Source organism: Xenia sp. Carnegie-2017, unplaced genomic scaffold (assembly GCF_021976095.1).
Source record: "Xenia sp. Carnegie-2017 unplaced genomic scaffold, XeniaSp_v1 HiC_scaffold_14, whole genome shotgun sequence".
Lineage (NCBI taxonomy): Eukaryota > Metazoa > Cnidaria > Anthozoa > Malacalcyonacea > Xeniidae > Xenia > Xenia sp. Carnegie-2017.
In genome coordinates this window covers 13116920-13135473 of record NW_025813447.1, presented here as the reverse complement: position 1 = coordinate 13135473, position 18554 = coordinate 13116920, and the positions used below count along the sequence as shown (strand labels likewise).

The following is an 18554-nucleotide window of genomic DNA, read 5'->3' as shown; positions in this document are numbered from 1 at the left end:
TGAAATATTCATGAGACTTTTTTCAACCAATCATGTTCATTTGAATGTAACATTAACATATATACAAGAATTATGCACCATTGCTTGGGGGAGTGTTGTCGTCGTAGGGGTGATGGGAGTGTCATTGTTTTGTTCAAACAGGCTATTATAAAATTGATAAAAATATCTTTAAAAACAGAACAATCACCTCTACTCTAAACAAACACCTTTAGAAAACATACCCATAGGAAATTGTACAAAAAAAGATAGCATTTGATGTAAGCAGTATAACAGCGCGAGATACTTGTGTGCAACTGTATGTTTAAACTTTGAAGGTGGAAATTTTTGAAAAAAGTCTAACAACTGATTGACAATAAATACACGTTAGCGTTTGTGCAAAATGTTAGTCATATAAAGAAGTATTTCGCGATTAGATAGCTTGAATTTGCTTCGTCAAATTAAATATTTCATAGTTTTATCCTTTCCTTGATTTTCACATGAAGAAAGATGACTGAATAGTAAGGACATGCAAATAATCAACAGTTATTATTAGAATGCAGAGCATACGAACGAACACGGCGAGTCTTCCCCAGTCCTTCCTGTGTGATCAACGACAACTATAGAAAAGGGTTGCTACTGACGTATTCTGGCTCAACAATAGATTCCAACAAAGAATTTCCATTTATCATTTTCGTTGTGGCAATTAAGTAGTCTGTTTGAACTTGAAGAAAGAATATAATGTAAGCATTATATGGTTTTATTTTATGCGTGAGGTGAATAAATTTATAAGAGATTTGGTGCAAAGCATGATTAAGTCCACTACACTTCCTTACCATTATCTTGTTGTGAGAGAAATCTTAACGCAGCAACCTCAGCATAAGTGCATCCACCAATAAAATAGATCAGTGTAAGTTTAGGTGGTCCATCAGCGGACTCAATACTTTCATTTAAAGAAGCAGCGCCTTTTAAAAAACAACAGCAAAATATTAATAGAAAAACAATTTACACATCGCGCGTGTCACAAAGCAAGTTTATAACATTTCACTCCAGACATTTTTTTACGATATCATTCTTATCTTGCTGGGAATTTTTAAAAAATTCAAAAACTGCATGCTCAAATTAACTTAAATAGCAGATATACTCAAACCATCAGCTATATTCTTTCATGAAACTATGCATGCTTTATACTTGTCATACGTTTTAATCCTTGTGGCAAATGCTGGATTTCATCAATCGTGGGGCCTGGCACTAACTTCAATACCTTAAAATTAAAGATGAATATGCGTCTTGAGCTATGAACTTTAAGTTAGACGTTCATGAAACAACGCAGTATAGAAAATCGCTCAAAAAGTCTTTTCATAACTTTAAGTAGAATTCAATTTACGTTGGTACTCGAACGTGATGGGGAAAATATTTGGAACGTATTGCAAGAAAATAATATGAAATATTGAAAAAAAAGAGTAAAAAATACCTCTTCGATACCACGCCAACCTGAAGGTCTGGATGCATATTGTGCCAAGCGAACGCTGAGTGGAGCATAACCAGAATAAGTGTAAGCAATGTCTCGTGGATTCTGTTGGATAAAAACACAAACAATTTAGTTTATCGTGATGTTGCAGAAACTGATTAAACTCAGTAATTAAATAACATGAAGTACGTACCTGCTCATGAACGTCTTTTACATCAAGATTTAACGACTTTCGAAGTATGGGAAAATGTTTTGCACCTTGAATCCGAAGAAACCCTGCATTATCCAATGGTGTAAATACACGGTAGAATAAATCAGGTCCATAAGTCTAGTGAAATGATATGCGACAAAAATAAAAATGTTTTGATTGCGGCATTGGAGGATGCAAAAAAAGTTCTCTTTTAAACAAAAATCAAAGAGTATTTTGTTAAAACGACATAAAGTAAGATTTACAATTCAAGTTTATAAACTCTAACCTGCACGAGTTCCCTCATATAATATTCAAGAACTTTTGGTTTAAAACCATTATTTGTTAAACTTTGAATGCATAAAATACGAAGAACCTAAAACGTAAATAATGTTTCACCAATTTTCATGATAATTCATTCATTGGAGAAAAGTAAATGAAACACGAATTACTTTGAGTAACGGCTCTTTTAAAGCAATTAATTTCTCTACGTAAGAGTTAACTTTATCAGTATCGACGCCACTGATGAACTCTGGGATAGAATAAACACGATAAAAAATTATGGTAAAATCTACACTGGACTTTCACTAAAAATTACTCTTGTTATGGTTGTTTTATATAATTTCTATGATAGAGGGAGATGTAGCGTCGTACCATGAAGTAGTGTAATGTAAAGAGATGTACTTAAACGTACCGTGACGTAGTGTGATGTAATGTATGTACTGATGTAATGTGACGTAATGTAATGTAGTGTGATTAAGATGTAAACGTACCGTGACGTAGTGTGATGTAATGGAATAAGATATTAAACCGTGACGTGATGTGAGTGTGATGTAATGACGTAGTGATGTAATGAGTTAAACGTACCGTGACGTAGTGTGATGTAAAGAGATGTAAACGTACCGTGACGTAAGTGATGTAAAGATAAATGTGACGTAGTGTGATGTAATGATGTACTTTAACGTACCGTGACGTAGTGTGATGTAATGATGTACTTTAACGTACCGTGACGTAGTGGATGGAATGTGGAACGTACCGTGACGTAGTGTAATGTAATGAGGAACGTACCGTGACGTAGTGTGATGTGGAATGGAATGTACCGTGACGTAGTGTAATGGAATGTAGAATGAACGTAATGTAATGTAATGAATGGAATGGAATGGAATGGATGGAATGAATGGAACCGTGACGTAGTGTGATGTAATGAGATGTACTTTAACGTACCGTGACGTAGTGTGATGTAATGAGATGTACTTTGAATGTGATGTAATGGATGGAATGTGGAAAATACCGTGACGTAGTGTAATGTAATGATGACTTTAACGTACCGTGACGGTGATGTAATGAGATGTACTTAAACGTACCGTGACGTAGTGTGATGTAATGAGATGTACTTTAACGTACCGTAACGTAGTGTAATGTAATGAGATGTACTTTAACGTACCGTGATGTAATGAGATGTACTTAAATGTACCGTGACGTAGTGTAATGTAATGAGATGTACTTTAACGTACCGTAACGTAGTGTAATGTAATGAGATGTACTTTAACGTACCGTGACGTAGTGTGATGTAATGAGATGTACTTAAACGTACCGTGACGTAGTGTAATGTAATGAGATGTACTTTAACGTACCGTGACGTAAAACTTTAACGTACCGGTATAAATTGATAAAATTCAAATGAAACTCGAAGAAAAACTTCAATGCTTTAATGTTTTAATCATGCAGAGATATTAAAATAGCAAACAAAGGCAATACCATGTTGAATTTGAAGATTTTCACGAAACGCTTCTGTGTCTGTATGTTCTTTAATCAGTTCAGCAATGCTTGTATCTATAACGATCAACGACATCAGCAAAATATAAAATTGACAGCGTTAAATAACACAGTCTGCGGTGAAACTACCTTACTTTTCATCAAATGAATTCACAGGGAATTGATGCAACAAAAATAAAACTTACGATTGGCAAGTGAGTGTTTTTCTGCTTGAATGTTTGGAAGTTTGCTGACAAATTGCTTCATTTCACTGACAGTCTTCGCTCCTCGGTGCTCCTGGAATATCAATGGACAAAATATTACAAATTTGGTTAATTTTTTCAAAATCTTCAAGTGTTCGTACCAACAGATCACTGTTAACACAACGAGGAAAACTGTACAGGACAGGAATTACCAATGAATACTTGTTACGAAAAGTTTTTCGTAACAAATTTCAACACACTAATTACACTCTTCAGTCAATCAATAACAGTTAAAATGTCTGATTTTCTATCACAAACCTCAAATGCAAGACTGATCTGTTTAGCTTTTCTACTGAGTACAGGACCAACAGCAAGAAAATTAACATCACGTATTTCAGCAAAAAGTTGATCTGATGAATTTAGTTTGATGTTCTTGGGGCCTGCAGGCTGTGCAGGTTTGGTTAAACCAGCCTTTTTGTCATCAGGTACTTCAAATTTCTCTGGAGGGAGCTTCACTGATGCTAAATAAAGAAAAAAAATCTCATTTACACGAGCGAGAATGAAGTATATGAAATGCATTCTTACTGTTTTGTATCCCATATACTTCATCAATAAGTCCTTCATATGTCAACTGGGTACACAAAGGAGTAAGAAGATCAACATTTCTATCCATAAGTATTAAACAATCTATCTGAGGTGTTATCTGGTTCTCATTTTCCATAACTTCACGACGTTTTCTTAGCATCATTTCAACTATGCGCTATAAACAATAAAACAGCAATTTACAGAATTGAATCTATATGAATACATTTTTCTCAGTTGCATGAGAATAATACTTTAATGATGATGAGGAAAAACATTTTACAGAATATTAATTTTAGTCTTTTGTGTAAAAACCATGTCAAAAACAGTAAGTTATTGACATTTACCTTTGCTAATTCCCCTTTGCCATAAATTTTTGGTATAATACCATACAACGCTTGTATTGTCATCAAAGAGTTTGTGACATGATATAAGACGCTTGTGTCATTTTCAAGATAGCATTCCTGTTAAAACAATGAATGAACAGTCAGGCAATAAATAGACCAATTCAACCAAACATATTGAAGTAAATTTGAACCTTAAATGCACCATCCATCTCCAGTGATAAGAGATCATTATCAAAAGGAACTAAATTCAATGGATACTCGTCTAATGTAATGAAACTTACACCTAGGCCCTGAGAGTTAAACAAAAATTTGTAGTTTTTAATATCACTTCATTGGTCCTTTACGTCACTGAAACACACACATTATAAAATGATAAATACATCTGCTATACTGACCTGAAGACGTTTCTCACAAAGCAATGTTTTACGTGGTACAAATAAAATTGTATATTCTTTTTTACTTGTTCGATTTTCCTCACTTAAAACATGGCCAACATGACAACTGTTAGTGAAACTGACTTAAATTGTCTCAACTCAACAGAGCAAACTCACGCAAAAACATTGTCAGCTATCATCTCCATGTGCGATACTTTAGCACGTGTTATAAAAAAAATGTGTTTACAATGTTGGACAGTCTTTGGGAGTTGACCTGCTTGTAACTGAAACATTGCATCAACTTCATGTTCCTACAAAAGAATTTTTAAAATCACAACACAAAATGTAATTGAAAAAATGCAAAGATGAAGAAAGAAAGTGAAAGTTGGTGGGGCTCAAGATTTTTGAGGCACTTTTTTGTAAAAATGGTCATTTTCTTTGTAAACAAAAAGGCCACTTTTTAACATAAAATTTAAAAGTGGGTGGGAGTGGGCACTAGCCCTCTTCCTCACCTTTGAAAAGATGATTGATGAGATCTTATCATTGAAACACATAAAACCAATTAATTGAAACAGCTTTATCTAGGGCTGAATCCATCCCTGGGAAGGATATTTTATGAAAATTTTAAATCTCAATAAAGGATGGTATACTTTTAACAAGGAGTACTCAGCAATCAATCCAAACGGTCCTGTCAGTTGATTATCCCAGACAAGCGCCTGAATGGAAACGGCAAACAGATGATGATTACGTAAAGAGCAAATGTTAGCAAGCTGACTATCAATGAATACCTTACTTCCAGGACATTTGTCAAGACAATTAAGTAATTCTCGACGCGCAGCTTCGCGTATTAAACCAACATTGATCCGTCCTCGAGACAAATGAGCCGCCATATTGCTACTAGATAAATAATATTATAACCCCCCCTGGGAAGAATTAAAGGTTTGGTTTGGTTGCACATCGGCAACATAAAAGTTTTTCAAAGAAGTTGTGAAAAGGGTGTTTATCAATAGAGATTGCTTTGATCATATTAAAATGTTTCATATTTAACATGCTTCACAAGAATGTGGGGGGCGAGGGTAAAAGACTTTAAAAGAGTGTTATAACAATCACTATTGGAAGAATAACTAAGGTCTTGAAACATTTAATTTCCACTTGCATGGAAAGCAGACTGAAATCATCTCTATGCAAGAATCGTAGACATTTCATAAAATATAAAACAGTCTCACGGACTAACAGTGAGTACTGTGTGAGTTAAATATTTGAGCTTAACACGCAGAGTTATTCGTTCCCAGATCCTGCTGGGGAACAACTAGCGCAACATCTTTGAAAGGCAGTATTTGTCGCCGAATATCTGTGGTAGGAAAAGAAAAAGTTTCGTCATGTTTCGTGTTCAATTGAGATAACGATGCACTTCGGTCTTCGTCGTCATTTTGAGGGATGATATCCCGCAAAGGTTTCTTTACTGTCTTTGTGCGTTGCTTACGTCTTTTCTTTACTACAGGCGGCGATGTTGTGTTAACGGAAGAGATCGATCCTTGTTTTACAACTAAGGCTTGAGTTAGCAAGCGTTTAATGTCACTTAAATCTTTTTTCATGACAAGTATTTCACGATTTTGACGCTCAATCACATCACGTATTTCTTTTTGTGAACTATAAATGATGATGTCATAAATTTTAATCAAAACTTTTCACTTTTCTTTCTAGAAATCTGGGGAGGATTATCTCTTATAATGAATCGGTGTTGTCATGGAGGGAACCTAAACTAAACCAACATGATCTACATTCAGACAGCTTTACCAGTTCTAAACTCTTTTTTAAAAGGACCAACGTTGTAAGAGTAATTTCTTATCGTTTTACTGCACACGAAAGAAATTTAAATCACAAACTTCCTCAAAACAACAACACATGGGCTGTTAAATACAGTCAAATCTCCACCTACGTACATCTCCAATAAGCGGACTTTGCTTTTGAGTCCTTACCAACACGCTATTACCTACCTGTGTCTGCGTAACTTCCCCCAAGCCTTCACAGCGGACACAAAGTTCTTGGTGTTATGGGTGTCTGTTTACGGTGGGTTCAACTGTATTTTGACATTCTACTATATACTATTAGTTATTTAGTATTTACATACCTAGGAACGGACAAATTGTTGTGTAATGATTCTTGCTTTGTTTCTTCACCAGGAGTTTTTAGCATTTCTTCAACTTCAAGAAGTTTATCATGTATTTGATTTGTGAGTTTCTCCAATTCTCCAGAGTCAGGTTCATTTGAATCATCGTCATAATACATTTCCTGTTATATTGAACAAAATGTTCCAATTAAGACTCCTATTTAGAAAGATGATTTTACAAATGAAAGAATGAGAGGCATGATGAGCAGAGAAAATCTTACCATCTTACCTCAGGGGCACATTTTGAATGAACATAATAAAGGAAAGCGTCTTTTTTACTACGACTCATTGCAGCTTCAAGAGACAAAATTGTACTTGCTTTTTGCATGACAGCGTTAGCATTTGCATTATCGTAGACGCGTTGAAATGTATCGGACATAAGGGCAATGAAGAGATTGAGACAAATGACCGCTGACACGGCTAAATAGACACCACACAAGATCTGAGCCATTGTACGATCAATGACAAGTAAGGATTCCCAGGGATAATTCCCAACAACGGTGATCTCCCAAACAGAGTACATCAAGTTGTTAAATGTTCGCCATCCTTCGGATTTTTCACCTGCATCCTTCATTTTTTTGGCATTTTCGTCTCCACCAAAATTTATCCAAAACGCGCACACAAAAGGGATGTAAAACAATATAAAAAGAAAACCAAATGTCAAGGTATTTTTTATGATATGGCCAATCATAACAATAAAAGGACCCAAAGCTTCAAACGGTCTGAAAACTTTCATCAATCTTAACCAAATGAAGATTAAAGATATTGACATCACCTAAAATAATAAATAAAATTTTTTAAGGTTACAGTTTCATATTCAAATTTGACAAAGCTGTCTTACTCTGGGATGGAGTTGATGAAATGTGTTATCATTGAACGCTAGAGACAGAATTCGTGTTAGTATAACAGCAAGGATCCCAAAATAGGTCACCCAATCAACAAAATTCCAGTAACTATGAAAATAGGATATTCCTTGAGAGGAAATGTTCGAAATTTCCATGTAAATGTATTTGGATTCTTCAGGCCAGCGAGGATGACAATATTTGAGGTCTCGCCTCAGTTGACCAATTCGCCATTTTTTCCATCTATCATGTTGCATCTTTGATTGTCTCACCTAAATTGAAGACAATGTGTTTAAAACAATTATCTTCAACATAAATATGTGAACGGCAAAGATAATAAAAATTTTCCACAATCAACAGGAAACCTTAGTTACTTTACAATTATATTTATCCTTCAAACTTATACCTCATCAATCTCTTGCCAAATGAACAGTGCTGTAGTTGTAACAGCAAATGATTCCAGGACAATTCTCCACCAATAAGAGCTTGGTGGATTGTAATAACTCCACGATGGTAATGAAGTCCGTGGTAAAGAAACACCTAAAGTCGTCCATAGCATACAAAACAGCAATTGTACAAAAACTTGAAAAATGGATCCTCTCATGGCAAAATACTCCCATTTCACCTGGATGAGCCTTTTAAAGACAGGATGCATGACTAAGTCCATTTGCTTGTAATGAACTGCTTCCTCCAAAGGAGTTCTTGCCAAAATATGCTCATTCTCCTTAGGCTCTAAGTGATTCAGATAGTAATACTGCTTACGGTTTGCTCGATCCATGCTATGAAATTGATCCAGTGCACTTTTTGCAACAGGTGGCATTTTTGAAACCATTAATGACAGAGCACTTACACCATGTTCGTCAAGAACACCAGCAGATACTTCAAGAGAAACAAGCAATTTGGCAGTTGCAGAACGATCTAGGATAGTAAAAACTGCTTCAACAAATCATAAACGCCACTACATTACTTAACATAAAAATAACTAACATGGTTGATTATATGACATAGTTATGTACACCCACCTAACTCTGCGGCAACGTATAATGGTGTTCTTTGTTTATAGTCCCTGCAATTCACATCTGCACCAATATTAATCAATATCTTCAATGCTGCAGCAGCATCATTTTTAGCTGCATAATGTATTGGTGTCTGGTTTTCCTCAAATGTGCAAGCGTCAAGGTCAGCTAAAAATATAACATTAAACATTAGTTTCAAGGTGCTAAAGGCGATCTTCATTAAAGTGGTAAGACAAAAAGTTAATACTGCATTTGTAAATGCACTAACCACCATGTTCATACAAGAATTCAATCATTTCTGGATAATCGACAGCAGCTGCAACATGTAAGGCAGTACGTCCATATTTATCAGTTTTATTTATATTAACACCATTTTCCAAAAGAAATAAAGCAACATCAGTATGCCATGCACGACTAGCTTCATGAAGGATTGTCTGGCCATAATAATCACATATGTTAACATCAGCTCCATTTCCAATCAATGAGTCGACAAAATCAAAATCAACAACAGTTGTTGGTAATGTTGGATCTGCACGAGCTAGTTTTGCAAAATATATAAGTAAAGCCCTGTCGCTGGCCAACTGTGATTGACTTTTGATTTGACTTTCAATATCTTCAAGATGATGTATGTCCTCTAAATCACTGTTCAACATAGCGATTGGTTGCCCAACCATTGCCCGTTTATCTGACGGTTTTCTTGTTATTCTGTTATGTCTCCTGTCCCGTTTACTACAAACATAGTGTCTCCATTTTGATATTGCGTTATTCTGTTTGTGCAGAATACCCCATGGAGAAACGAGTGAAGTCTTTATGGAAACTGTCCGTTCAGTGGGATCATTTTTCTTTACTTCGACGTCTTGTCGCGTACTTTTTATTCTTTTCATTGGATACACTCGACCTTCTTTCATATCGTTGTTGTCAGGATAAAGCGAGACGCCAAAAATAAAGTATTAAATAGGGCAACAACAATTTTTTTGCTATAAATAACCTAACAACAGTTCGACAAAAATCGTAGTCTCTTCAAAAATCATTTTTCATTCTAAAGGACAAAGATTTTAAGTCGCGATTAATTTGAGCACAATGACTTTGCTTTACGTTACTAAGGAAACTAAGAATAAAGCAATAAAGCAATATATTATCGCAAGCAAGTGCCATGTACTCCCCTCCCCAAACTGTATGAAACTATTTATACTAGAAGTTACTGACCCAAGGGGAAGTGCTACCTGGCCCAGTTGTTCGCAAAAATATGTATTATACAAATGTACTTTTGTTTTATTTCTTTTTTGAAATTTTGATTAAGAGCTTATTGCCGATAATTTTGTGCGATTGCGTATAAAAAATGTTTAATCTTTGAACACAGAGTCATCGCAAATAGCAAACATTTCATTTTGTTCTGGGCTAAACTCGCACAATGCATTTAAATTCTTTGTGATTTTTGACGTTATGTTAAATCCCCACTCAAAAGAAAATGAATACATGCTCAGAATGACTTTACATGTTTTTGCTAAATGACTTCACTAGCTACCATGTGCAGTCCAGTCAGAACGCCACTCATTGGGTCCAAGATGGTTCCTTAAAGTTACCCAACCCTTGGACTCTAAGGCCTTGATAAACTTTGGGAATATTTCAACAGTGAATCTGTATAATTGTGCCACAACATCCAAAGATGCTTGAGTAGGAAATTCTTTATCTAAATTATTGAAGTCAGTGGGTAAGTAATTCTTGAACAAATTAATAAAAATAACAACATCTTAATTGATAACTTACAACGAAATATTTCTTGCCAGTAAAGACATAAATCATTCAGTAAAAACTGACTTTGTCTGTCCATTATTTTAATCTAAGAATCAAATATTAAAACTGAATCAGTTGATTTTGGAAAAAACAATAAAAAAATACAAAAATCTTACTGTTTCTTTTAATTCTGGTGTTCTTATTATTAAATCCATGACTGCAATTTGGAAATAGCATTGCAGTAAATCTCTTGAATCTATATTTCTATGAAGAACAACATTTACTGATCCTGCAATGATGAAAAGAAATCAAAACTCAGAAATGCAATGCATTCAAATGACAAATTTTTAACATTGGGTCAATTGTTACCAGTAATTCATAGTAGACTATTACCTGATTTAAAGTTTCTTGAAATATCCAATTTCATCAAATACAGACTCGTTTTTGAGTTTTGTAATGTTGCATAATAATCATGAACACTACAAAAACAAAAAACTGTTAATCAACTGAAAAACCGACACAATAAAGATAAGAAATGATTTGTAATTTGTACCTGGAAACAACATCAGAAAATCGACATCCAAGTTGAACATGTAGACAGTTTGAACTGGCTAAATTTGTAAAATGCAGTTAAATCCCCATGAAAAAAAGAAACATGAAAAATATGTATTTAAACTCACTGGTGAGAATGGGCTCAGTGGCTGAGATATCTTTTGGAGTGAGAACTTCGCCATTTTTAATAAAATTTTCTACTAATAAATGCATACGAGTCGAGTTGATTGTGTCCATAACGACAGCTGACACAGCACGAAAGTTGCAATAAAGGTGAAGAAACGTAAAAATGACAAACAGCAGCCAAATAACACTAAATGATTTAATGAAGAAAATTTTGTTATTTTCAGAAAAAACTCATAAAAACAACCTAACAAAAAACAAACCTTTCATGACCAGTAACCATAGGAACAAGAAGAAGATTGACAACGAAGGCAACAAGATTGATCATTGTCTCCTAAAATAAATACAAAAATCTTAACATAAAGACAAAAGAATTGAAATCTTAATATTAGACTACAATTTCAACCTGACTTCCATCTTTTGCAGACACATCAGCCATGTTGTCCATGCAAGCTTGATGTTGAGTCAATGCAGCTCTTGTAGCACCACCACAAACACCAACCAAAGACTATAAGACAACCACATTAAGGTGAATAACAGTTCATTTAACCTTCTCAAAGGATTTTATTGCTGTTCTGAAACTGCTATTGCTATATCTTGAAACTGTTATTGCTATATCTTGAAACTGTTATTGCTATATCTTGAAACTGTTATTGCTATATCTTGAAACTGTTATTACTATATCTTGAAACTGTTATTGCTATATCTTGAAACTGATATTGCTATTCAAATTTGCACTTGTAATCGCATGGATCTTTAAATTTCAATCATTTCAATTAATCTATTCTGATATTTCGGAATTTCATAATCTTACCCTGCATAAGCTTGACATACAAGCAAAGACAAGAAAATAATCTTTGAATCTTGGAGCCAGGAGCTCAATAAAATATGTAAGATCATTGATGACATCTGCTACTAATCTATAAATAAGGAATAAAAATTTATTTTTTGCAAATTTCACCTGCTCACACACACTATGTTTCAAATATTTTAACAGAAATTAGTTACTATATACCTCCACTTTTTTGCATGGCAATCTAGCTCAGTTCTAAAATTCAAAATTAGGTAGATAAAATAAATGCACTAAAGCCATATTCTTTTATACTTTATATACCCTTTCATCCATGTAAATATAATCTTGCCAACCATTCCTGTGCCATCTAAAGCATGATAAAACAAGACAGTAAAAAGCATTTTATTTCTTACAATAACCTAGAAATCAATGATCAAGGAACGTGGCACTATTTTCACCTTTCAAAAGCCATGTAAAAGTAGCAGCTAGAATTGTTGCATTTTCATCACCAACACCATAAGCTTGAAGCATGGCTTGCGCAGCTAGGGCAGCAATAATGGATGAGCAAAATGCCTAATAGAAGAACATTATAGTATACACAGAAGAACTTTTAATGCCAAGGGGCCATATTTAGAGACTTATCCAAAAAATTAATTTTCAGCATACAGATTACATGAAATTTTTGCCTATGAGGCAACTTAGTGTGAGGTCCTTTACTATAGGCCCCAGGCCCCAAACAACCTGACAAGTATCCCAAATTTGATACTCTCGATAATCACTGCTGACACTGGTGGGGTAACCTCGAGGGAGAAAAGCATCCTGTTAAGTAAAATAATCAAATAAATAGAGTGGAAGTGGTGGAGGACTGGAGGTGACCAAGGATGATTCGGCAACATGCTTAAAAATTGATACAAATGTGATTACCTTAATAAATTTATTAAAAGAAGTATAGCTATCATCTTTGTATAACTTTTCTTGTTTCAACTGATTTGTATCATACAAAAGTGAATATTGTGTGCGAAGAGAGTCTTCTCCGTAACTTTCATCAGCAACAATGACCGCGGCCATTTTGAATAATTAAAGTTCGCAATGAACGGGCCTCCGACAGTCGTGCCGTGCTCAGTCCTCTAAAGACAGGTTTCGGAAAGATTTATTACTTACACCGGTTGAAACTTTCAACGGTAAAATAAACAATGCCTTGAATAGGAGCCTCAAACCAAGGTTGTCAGATAAATTTTCCTAATCCTTTTGAGACTATTGGTTGGGAAAAAGACGTAATTGTAGGGGGCGTAGCAGTAACCATGAGCTTGAATGTTTCAGAAGCTTGTCAATGAATAACAATGTCTGTCTTTATGTCTCCTTATTTACTTTGCGTAAACCTTTGTTGTCTAACTTCGTGTCTATTTTTGTGTCTTCCTTGACAAACCTATAGGAGTTATCGTTCCAGATGTATTGTTGTTCAATGATATAGTTATCATTCCAGTTGTACTAGAGTTCACTGTTTATTACTTCTAAAAAAGGCGGGAAATATTTATAAACAAAGCAACCTAAGAAGTAAAAGATGTTTTTTTTAAAAAAGGCTCTTTCTACGATTACTAACTCCAAGGTTTGAGCGATTTTTGGCTAGAGAAAAAACATGTTTTCAAATGGAACAGGTAAATTTGCAAAAAGCAAAAAACATTTCTAGAATTTTAATGAATTTAAAGGGCAAAGTAAACAAAGTCGGTTAAGCCCTTTCTCGTTTTCTTCGTCTCAGGGAGACAAGGAATGTCCATTTTCAACAGAAGAAGACGTCCAAGACAAGCTGTTTATGCTTCCCCCCAAAATACAGTGAAGTCAACACCCTTCCACCTTGACATTCCGGACGAAGCCCTCCTAGAGGTCGCTGAAAATGCTGAAAACAGTGCAAAAAACTACTTTTCAATGAGGACTCCATCACCTCTGAGCTCCTTTCAAAATTCAAGACCAGCTAAAAATAGACAACCTTCCACATTGCAAAAGCACCCTAACAATAATTTTTATGGGAATGAATATCTAATGCCAAAGAAGCCTAAACTTGAAGTGCACAAATTTGAAGGAAAAACATCTTGCCTTTCAGAGCAGAATAGTGAAGTGCACAAATTCGCCAAAACAACCAATTCTTTCTCAAGCAATCCACTAAATTCTACAAAGAGAAGCTTTTACTTTGGAGAAAGGTTTGCCTTATTAATAGTGGTTTAATTTAACAAGAATTATTTAATCTTCATGGTCTTATAGAAACACAGTAAGAAGTGATCAGTGTGAAGCAGCAACTGCAAAGTGGGATGATTCTTGGAGGAAATCAAGCAACATGAACAACAATTCAGTTCAGAGAAATCACAGTCTTATCAAAGGCAAACCATATGGAGATACAATGCTGGATGATAAAGCTCCTTTTAATGCATTCAATTCAGTCATTAAGGTCCGTACATTCATCAACACACACATCACTTATAGAATACAATAATATAAAGATTAATTTACTTTATTAGAATGATATTGAAAGCAATCATGAAGGATTTTTACTGAAAACACAAGACAAATCTACGAAATTCGTAACCTCCACAATAGAAGGAGTACGAAAATGGAGTCAATACAGAGATATGTTTCCTCTCATCTTTGAAATATTTGGTCAGTTTTTCAACACTGAAAAAAATTTCTCTTTACAGCCAAATTTCTAGTGATATCTAGTGATATCTTCTTCATTTTAGTCACTTTGGACTCAGTACCAACATCAAACAACAATGGCACAGCAAAAATTTTTAACATCAAAGACCAGAGTGGCTCAAACAGGTCTACAATTGCAAAACATTTTTTCACACCATAAGCAGTATGAATTTACCTTTATAATATTTTATTTTAAAACAGGTGTATCTACTGGGAAATGGTAAGTAGGAACATCACTATCACTATGAGTATAAATGTATACTTTGTTATCCTTACATATCCCTTGATGCTGTAGGATCAAAAATTACCCAAAGTGGTTAAAGGCCAAGTTTATAGGTAAATCTACGAATTTGAAGAAAAGTTTTATTGGTAAGGTAATCTTTACAGTTCTTTTTATCATTACAGGCTTGTTGGAATACTGGAAAGAAAAACTAATCATTTTCAGTGTTATACTATACGACAGGCACAAAAAAATGAACAATGGCTAGCAAAACAACAAGTTAAGTTGTGTCATGAAAAAATGAGTAAGATGATTGCAACCACTGCTGAACCTTGACATTCTTTCTTCCCTTTGTGCATGTTGATTTATACAAAAGGTATTTTCTTGATATTTATAATTTGTTCAGTGTTGAAAAATAATGTTGAATTTTAATGAAAAAATTTGGAATATTTTTTTTTGCCATTTGTAGTTCATTTAACACCACAAGTTAAAACAGTGCTGAAAATCAGTAATCAACACAATAGTTCATATCTAGGTAGAGATTTGATGATGACAAAAATAAATATTATAACCAAAAAAATTATCTTGTGACATACATTAAAGTTTCTGTGAGCGATCCCTTGAAATGTGATCAATTCCTCTAGCCTTCAGTTCTCGTAATATATGCATTGGTAATTTTCCTGTCACAGATACTGCATAACATCCAGGAACCTTGTTATCTGAATTATATCAAAAATTTCAATCTAAAGAATACGATTTATATACCACAGAATGTAATGATTTACCTATCCTTTGCCATCTTGCCACCCAACTATCATCTCCACTGATTAATGAGATAATTCTACAGCAAATATTAACATAAAAATAACTGATACTCATTGATAACCTTACGACAAAATTTATCAATCATTACCCGTCAAAATTTGAGCTTGTGCAGCTGTTGACACTTTCTTTGCTACCCTTCAAGCGAAGCAATTTTTCACAGTTATCACAACCATCATATTCAAATTGATCAGCTGTCTATTGAACGAAAGCGACTTTAAATATCAGCTAACACAGTAAAATCTCGCGTTCGAAGAAACACATTATTTTTAGCTAAAAAAAAAATCAAACTATATCCGTTACCTTGATCAAGGAACACATTAAACAAGCTCTTAAACCACGAAGTTCTCTGGGAACCGTTTCCATCGCCATTTTTATTCGATAATAATGCGCGCGTACGTAGCCTGGGTACCATAGTCACAATAAACAATACGAGTAGCGATATTGGTGATCACAATTATGTCACCTACATGTCACTACTGTCTACAGCAATAATTTATTTATTAGTATTCCATGAACGCTAACCACTAACCTAACACAAACAAATTTCCACTTTCCATCTTTATATTACTGGATGCCCTAATGTCAGTCCACAAGTTTGGTCAAGTCATGTAAATATTTTGGTTTGTACTCAATGTAAAAACACGATATTTGGATGAATAATGCTAATTATCAAAATTTATATCGCATGACCAAACTTTGAGGCTGGCTATACCACTTTTTTCAATCATTTAAATGGAGTCAATAAGATTACAACCAACTTTATTCTTCACTTGTTTTTTGGGAAAATGTGAGAATACTTGATGTCAAAAGAAGAGTGCAGTGTATTTATTTTATGGATGTAACTATAGCATCTTGCATCTCAATGGACATTAAATTTGTATACAGTTCATCAGTCACAATAACACTGTCAAGATTGCCATTTTTCTTAAAATTCACTTTTGATGGTAGATTCTCTTGAGATCACCATATTGCAGTGTAATCACAAAATGCAAATTTTCGTCATTGGAAAACTAAAGGGTGAATATGATATCAGTTTTGATGCAAGGAAACTATAAAAAACCTGAAATGTTCATACTGAACATATGTAGTATATTATAATACAAAATTCATGGTTTTTACCTTACTCATTGTTGTCACAACTACATACCTTTAATTTAAACTTAACAAAATCAAATGCAAGCGTTGCAAAGAGGTTCTCCACAGAATAATGTTCATTTTCTTTTTTAACTTGTTCACACTAGAGAAATACATGTGAAATATAGCTTGTATCTTATAAATTTAAACTTTACTTAACAAAGTACAAGTCAAATATTTACCTGTTGTCGACGTGATATGTAGGCCTTTAGGTATACATTGATAGTTACAACTAACTCCTATAAAGTGATCATATATTTGATCAACAATATTATGCAATACAATGAAGGTAATAATTAAAAAAAATCACCCACTTTAACATCAGATGATTTATCTAAGTCTTTATGGATTTTCTCAAGTGGAATGAAAAACGGTATGGTATGCTTTAGTATCTACAAAGAAAAGTTTATTAATAGGTTTAGAAGCAGTATGTTTATATTTCAAACAACAAGCTACCTTAGTTCTTTCATCCTGAATTTTAAGATCAATATAGAATGGCTCAAAAAATTGATCTGCAAAGTAGAAAAGTAGAAAATACAAACTTGGTATTTTTTTTATAAATTGTGTGTAAAAATCAGATGATGTTTTTTTACCTTTATAGAACGTATCAAAACAAAAACGAACACAATTGTTTTCCAATAAAACAAATGCACTTCCCGTTAAACGATAAACATTATATGTTTCCATTAACTACAGGAAAACATGTAAATTGAGCTGTTTCTGAACGTTTAAAGTAAGCAGAATGTATGGAGGTGATTATCTTAAGTTATGACTGATCAATACCTTTTTTTGCTTAAGTAACTCAATAGCTTTAAAGAGATTATCCTAAAGAAAAATAATTTATACAACTGTAAGAATTGAAATGTTCAACATTATCTTGTAAAAACATACACAACACAACACATCTTACTTCGTTTGTTAAATCCCCAAGTGGAACGTATTCTCCTACAAAAAATAAAAAAATTTCAAAATAGGTCATAGCAAATCCAGTTGAATTTATCAAATGAATATATCGTTCATGCAAAATATGAATTCAATACATACATACCTTCAGCCTGTTGTTGTACAAAATATTGCAGTTGATTAACTAACATCGTCTCTCGTACATTATTCGATAATGATTTTTTCTTCAGTAATAACCTATGATCTGATTTCATCATACAATATTTCTTAGTTTAATAAATGCAACAGTAAATGTTATGTTCACCCTGACGTACATTCTCGCTCTAGTTCAGCAAGTTCAGAGCTCTTTGTCCAGTGTAAACGATCATCATCTGAACTGTTATGAAGAAACCATCAGCACAAGTACACGCGGGTTCAAATCCCATAAATGTTGAAGAAAAAACAACTTTGGTATTCTACCTAATAGAATGTTTCCTTAACCGTTGAAATTCACGCATTGTATTTCCTTTAGTCGTCGCTTCTCCGTACGCCATCTTTATTTATAAATCATACATTTATCATTCCAATTTCCCGCGCAAATGATGCAGAGATGACGTCATATAGTGAATTTCATAGAAATCATTCACTCTCATGCTATTCTTTCTGAGAAATGTTTACTGACC

At 33.9% G+C, this 18554-nt stretch overlaps 6 protein-coding genes and 2 long non-coding RNA genes across 9 annotated transcripts; 3 read left to right on the top strand and 5 right to left on the bottom strand.

Annotated features, from left to right (window-relative positions):
* Nucleotides 1–7: 7 nt before the first annotated feature.
* On the bottom strand, nt 8–5798 carry LOC124434740 (vacuolar protein sorting-associated protein 33A-like). The gene is made up of 17 exons (XM_046984639.1): nt 5684–5798; nt 5546–5611; nt 5073–5206; nt 4917–4998; nt 4713–4811; nt 4522–4638; nt 4178–4352; nt 3911–4113; nt 3596–3686; nt 3393–3467; nt 2087–2166; nt 1924–2010; nt 1641–1775; nt 1451–1552; nt 1177–1240; nt 813–941; nt 8–700 (listed from the first exon to the last, which is right to left on the bottom strand). The coding sequence occupies exons 1-17, from the start codon at nt 5783–5785 to the stop codon at nt 597–599; spliced, it is 1845 nt and encodes a 614-aa protein (XP_046840595.1). The 5' UTR covers nt 5786–5798; the 3' UTR covers nt 8–596.
* A 222-nt stretch (nt 5799–6020) lies between these two features.
* LOC124434739 (transient receptor potential cation channel subfamily V member 5-like) lies at nt 6021–9831 on the bottom strand. The gene is made up of 7 exons (XM_046984638.1): nt 9192–9831; nt 8930–9091; nt 8314–8825; nt 7907–8179; nt 7295–7840; nt 7027–7187; nt 6021–6545 (listed from the first exon to the last, which is right to left on the bottom strand). Exons 1-7 carry the CDS (start codon nt 9829–9831, stop codon nt 6161–6163), a joined length of 2679 nt encoding a protein of 892 aa, XP_046840594.1. The 3' UTR covers nt 6021–6160.
* Nucleotides 9042–10183, top strand: LOC124434752. The gene is made up of 2 exons (XR_006944876.1): nt 9042–9248; nt 9703–10183. It is a non-coding gene; the product is annotated as an uncharacterized LOC124434752 (long non-coding RNA).
* LOC124434743 (RUS family member 1-like) lies at nt 10175–13581 on the bottom strand. 2 transcript variants are annotated; one of them, XM_046984642.1, is made up of 14 exons: nt 13050–13581; nt 12867–12944; nt 12584–12698; nt 12447–12492; nt 12348–12380; nt 12147–12252; nt 11739–11840; nt 11596–11666; nt 11338–11522; nt 11211–11268; nt 11051–11136; nt 10834–10946; nt 10691–10763; nt 10175–10613 (listed from the first exon to the last, which is right to left on the bottom strand). In XM_046984642.1, the coding sequence occupies exons 1-14, from the start codon at nt 13191–13193 to the stop codon at nt 10441–10443; spliced, it is 1383 nt and encodes a 460-aa protein (XP_046840598.1). In that variant the 5' UTR covers nt 13194–13581; the 3' UTR covers nt 10175–10440. The 2 variants fall into 2 exon arrangements, with proteins under 2 accessions (XP_046840598.1, XP_046840599.1); XM_046984643.1 differs by lacking the exon at nt 13050–13581 and having other exon boundaries at nt 12792–12933.
* A 106-nt stretch (nt 13582–13687) lies between these two features.
* Nucleotides 13688–14626, top strand: LOC124434995. Its single transcript, XM_046984953.1, has 3 exons — nt 13688–13780; nt 13882–14320; nt 14382–14626. Exons 1-3 carry the CDS (start codon nt 13762–13764, stop codon nt 14608–14610), a joined length of 687 nt encoding a protein of 228 aa, XP_046840909.1. The 5' UTR covers nt 13688–13761; the 3' UTR covers nt 14611–14626.
* Nucleotides 14627–14644: 18 nt separating this feature from the next.
* LOC124434997 lies at nt 14645–15147 on the top strand. Its single transcript, XR_006944957.1, has 3 exons — nt 14645–14936; nt 15012–15030; nt 15106–15147. It is a non-coding gene; the product is annotated as an uncharacterized LOC124434997 (long non-coding RNA).
* A 14-nt stretch (nt 15148–15161) lies between these two features.
* On the bottom strand, nt 15162–16231 carry LOC124434996 (transcription elongation factor SPT4-like). Its single transcript, XM_046984954.1, has 4 exons — nt 16156–16231; nt 15944–16050; nt 15816–15871; nt 15162–15749 (listed from the first exon to the last, which is right to left on the bottom strand). The coding sequence occupies exons 1-4, from the start codon at nt 16222–16224 to the stop codon at nt 15628–15630; spliced, it is 354 nt and encodes a 117-aa protein (XP_046840910.1). The 5' UTR covers nt 16225–16231; the 3' UTR covers nt 15162–15627.
* A 366-nt stretch (nt 16232–16597) lies between these two features.
* On the bottom strand, nt 16598–18542 carry LOC124434593 (centromere protein O-like). The gene is made up of 11 exons (XM_046984472.1): nt 18352–18542; nt 18207–18268; nt 18038–18136; nt 17900–17934; nt 17773–17814; nt 17583–17679; nt 17446–17501; nt 17304–17381; nt 17172–17228; nt 17003–17092; nt 16598–16865 (listed from the first exon to the last, which is right to left on the bottom strand). The coding sequence occupies exons 1-11, from the start codon at nt 18423–18425 to the stop codon at nt 16788–16790; spliced, it is 768 nt and encodes a 255-aa protein (XP_046840428.1). The 5' UTR covers nt 18426–18542; the 3' UTR covers nt 16598–16787.
* Between the last annotated feature and the right edge of the window lie 12 nt (nt 18543–18554).

What these genes read in the sequence shown, in the direction of transcription:
- LOC124434740 (XM_046984639.1), bottom strand. Translation starts at nt 5,785, where the DNA reads ATGGCGGCTCATTTGTCTCGAGGACGGATCAATGTTGGTTTAATACGC. An exon ending in AAATCTTCAAATTCAACATG is followed by an intron (nt 2,167 to 3,392) that starts GTATTGCCTTTG and finishes ATTCTATCCCAG; the next exon opens with AGTTCATCAGTGGCGTCGAT. An exon ending in TCTCTCACAACAAGATAATG is followed by an intron (nt 701 to 812) that starts GTAAGGAAGTGT and finishes TCTTTCTTCAAG; the next exon opens with TTCAAACAGACTACTTAATT.
- LOC124434739 (XM_046984638.1), bottom strand. Translation starts at nt 9,831, where the DNA reads ATGAAAGAAGGTCGAGTGTATCCAATGAAAAGAATAAAAAGTACGCGA. An exon ending in ATACGTTGCCGCAGAGTTAG is followed by an intron (nt 8,826 to 8,929) that starts GTGGGTGTACAT and finishes TTACTATCCTAG; the next exon opens with ATCGTTCTGCAACTGCCAAA. An exon ending in ATTCAAAATGTGCCCCTGAG is followed by an intron (nt 7,188 to 7,294) that starts GTAAGATGGTAA and finishes TCAATATAACAG; the next exon opens with GAAATGTATTATGACGATGA.
- LOC124434743 (XM_046984642.1), bottom strand. Translation starts at nt 13,193, where the DNA reads ATGGCCGCGGTCATTGTTGCTGATGAAAGTTACGGAGAAGACTCTCTT. An exon ending in CTTTTAATAAATTTATTAAG is followed by an intron (nt 12,945 to 13,049) that starts GTAATCACATTT and finishes TTTACTTAACAG; the next exon opens with GATGCTTTTCTCCCTCGAGG. An exon ending in CTGCAAAAGATGGAAGTCAG is followed by an intron (nt 11,667 to 11,738) that starts GTTGAAATTGTA and finishes TATTTATTTTAG; the next exon opens with GAGACAATGATCAATCTTGT.
- LOC124434995 (XM_046984953.1), top strand. An exon ending in AGCTTTTACTTTGGAGAAAG is followed by an intron (nt 14,321 to 14,381) that starts GTTTGCCTTATT and finishes ATGGTCTTATAG; the next exon opens with AAACACAGTAAGAAGTGATC.
- LOC124434996 (XM_046984954.1), bottom strand. Translation starts at nt 16,224, where the DNA reads ATGGCGATGGAAACGGTTCCCAGAGAACTTCGTGGTTTAAGAGCTTGT. An exon ending in ACAAGCTCAAATTTTGACGG is followed by an intron (nt 15,872 to 15,943) that starts GTAATGATTGAT and finishes TATTTGCTGTAG; the next exon opens with AATTATCTCATTAATCAGTG. An exon ending in GGCAAGATGGCAAAGGATAG is followed by an intron (nt 15,750 to 15,815) that starts GTAAATCATTAC and finishes GATATAATTCAG; the next exon opens with ATAACAAGGTTCCTGGATGT.
- LOC124434593 (XM_046984472.1), bottom strand. Translation starts at nt 18,425, where the DNA reads ATGGCGTACGGAGAAGCGACGACTAAAGGAAATACAATGCGTGAATTT. An exon ending in TGCTGAACTAGAGCGAGAAT is followed by an intron (nt 18,137 to 18,206) that starts GTACGTCAGGGT and finishes TGATGAAATCAG; the next exon opens with ATCATAGGTTATTACTGAAG. An exon ending in TTTTGATACGTTCTATAAAG is followed by an intron (nt 17,502 to 17,582) that starts GTAAAAAAACAT and finishes TCTACTTTGCAG; the next exon opens with ATCAATTTTTTGAGCCATTC.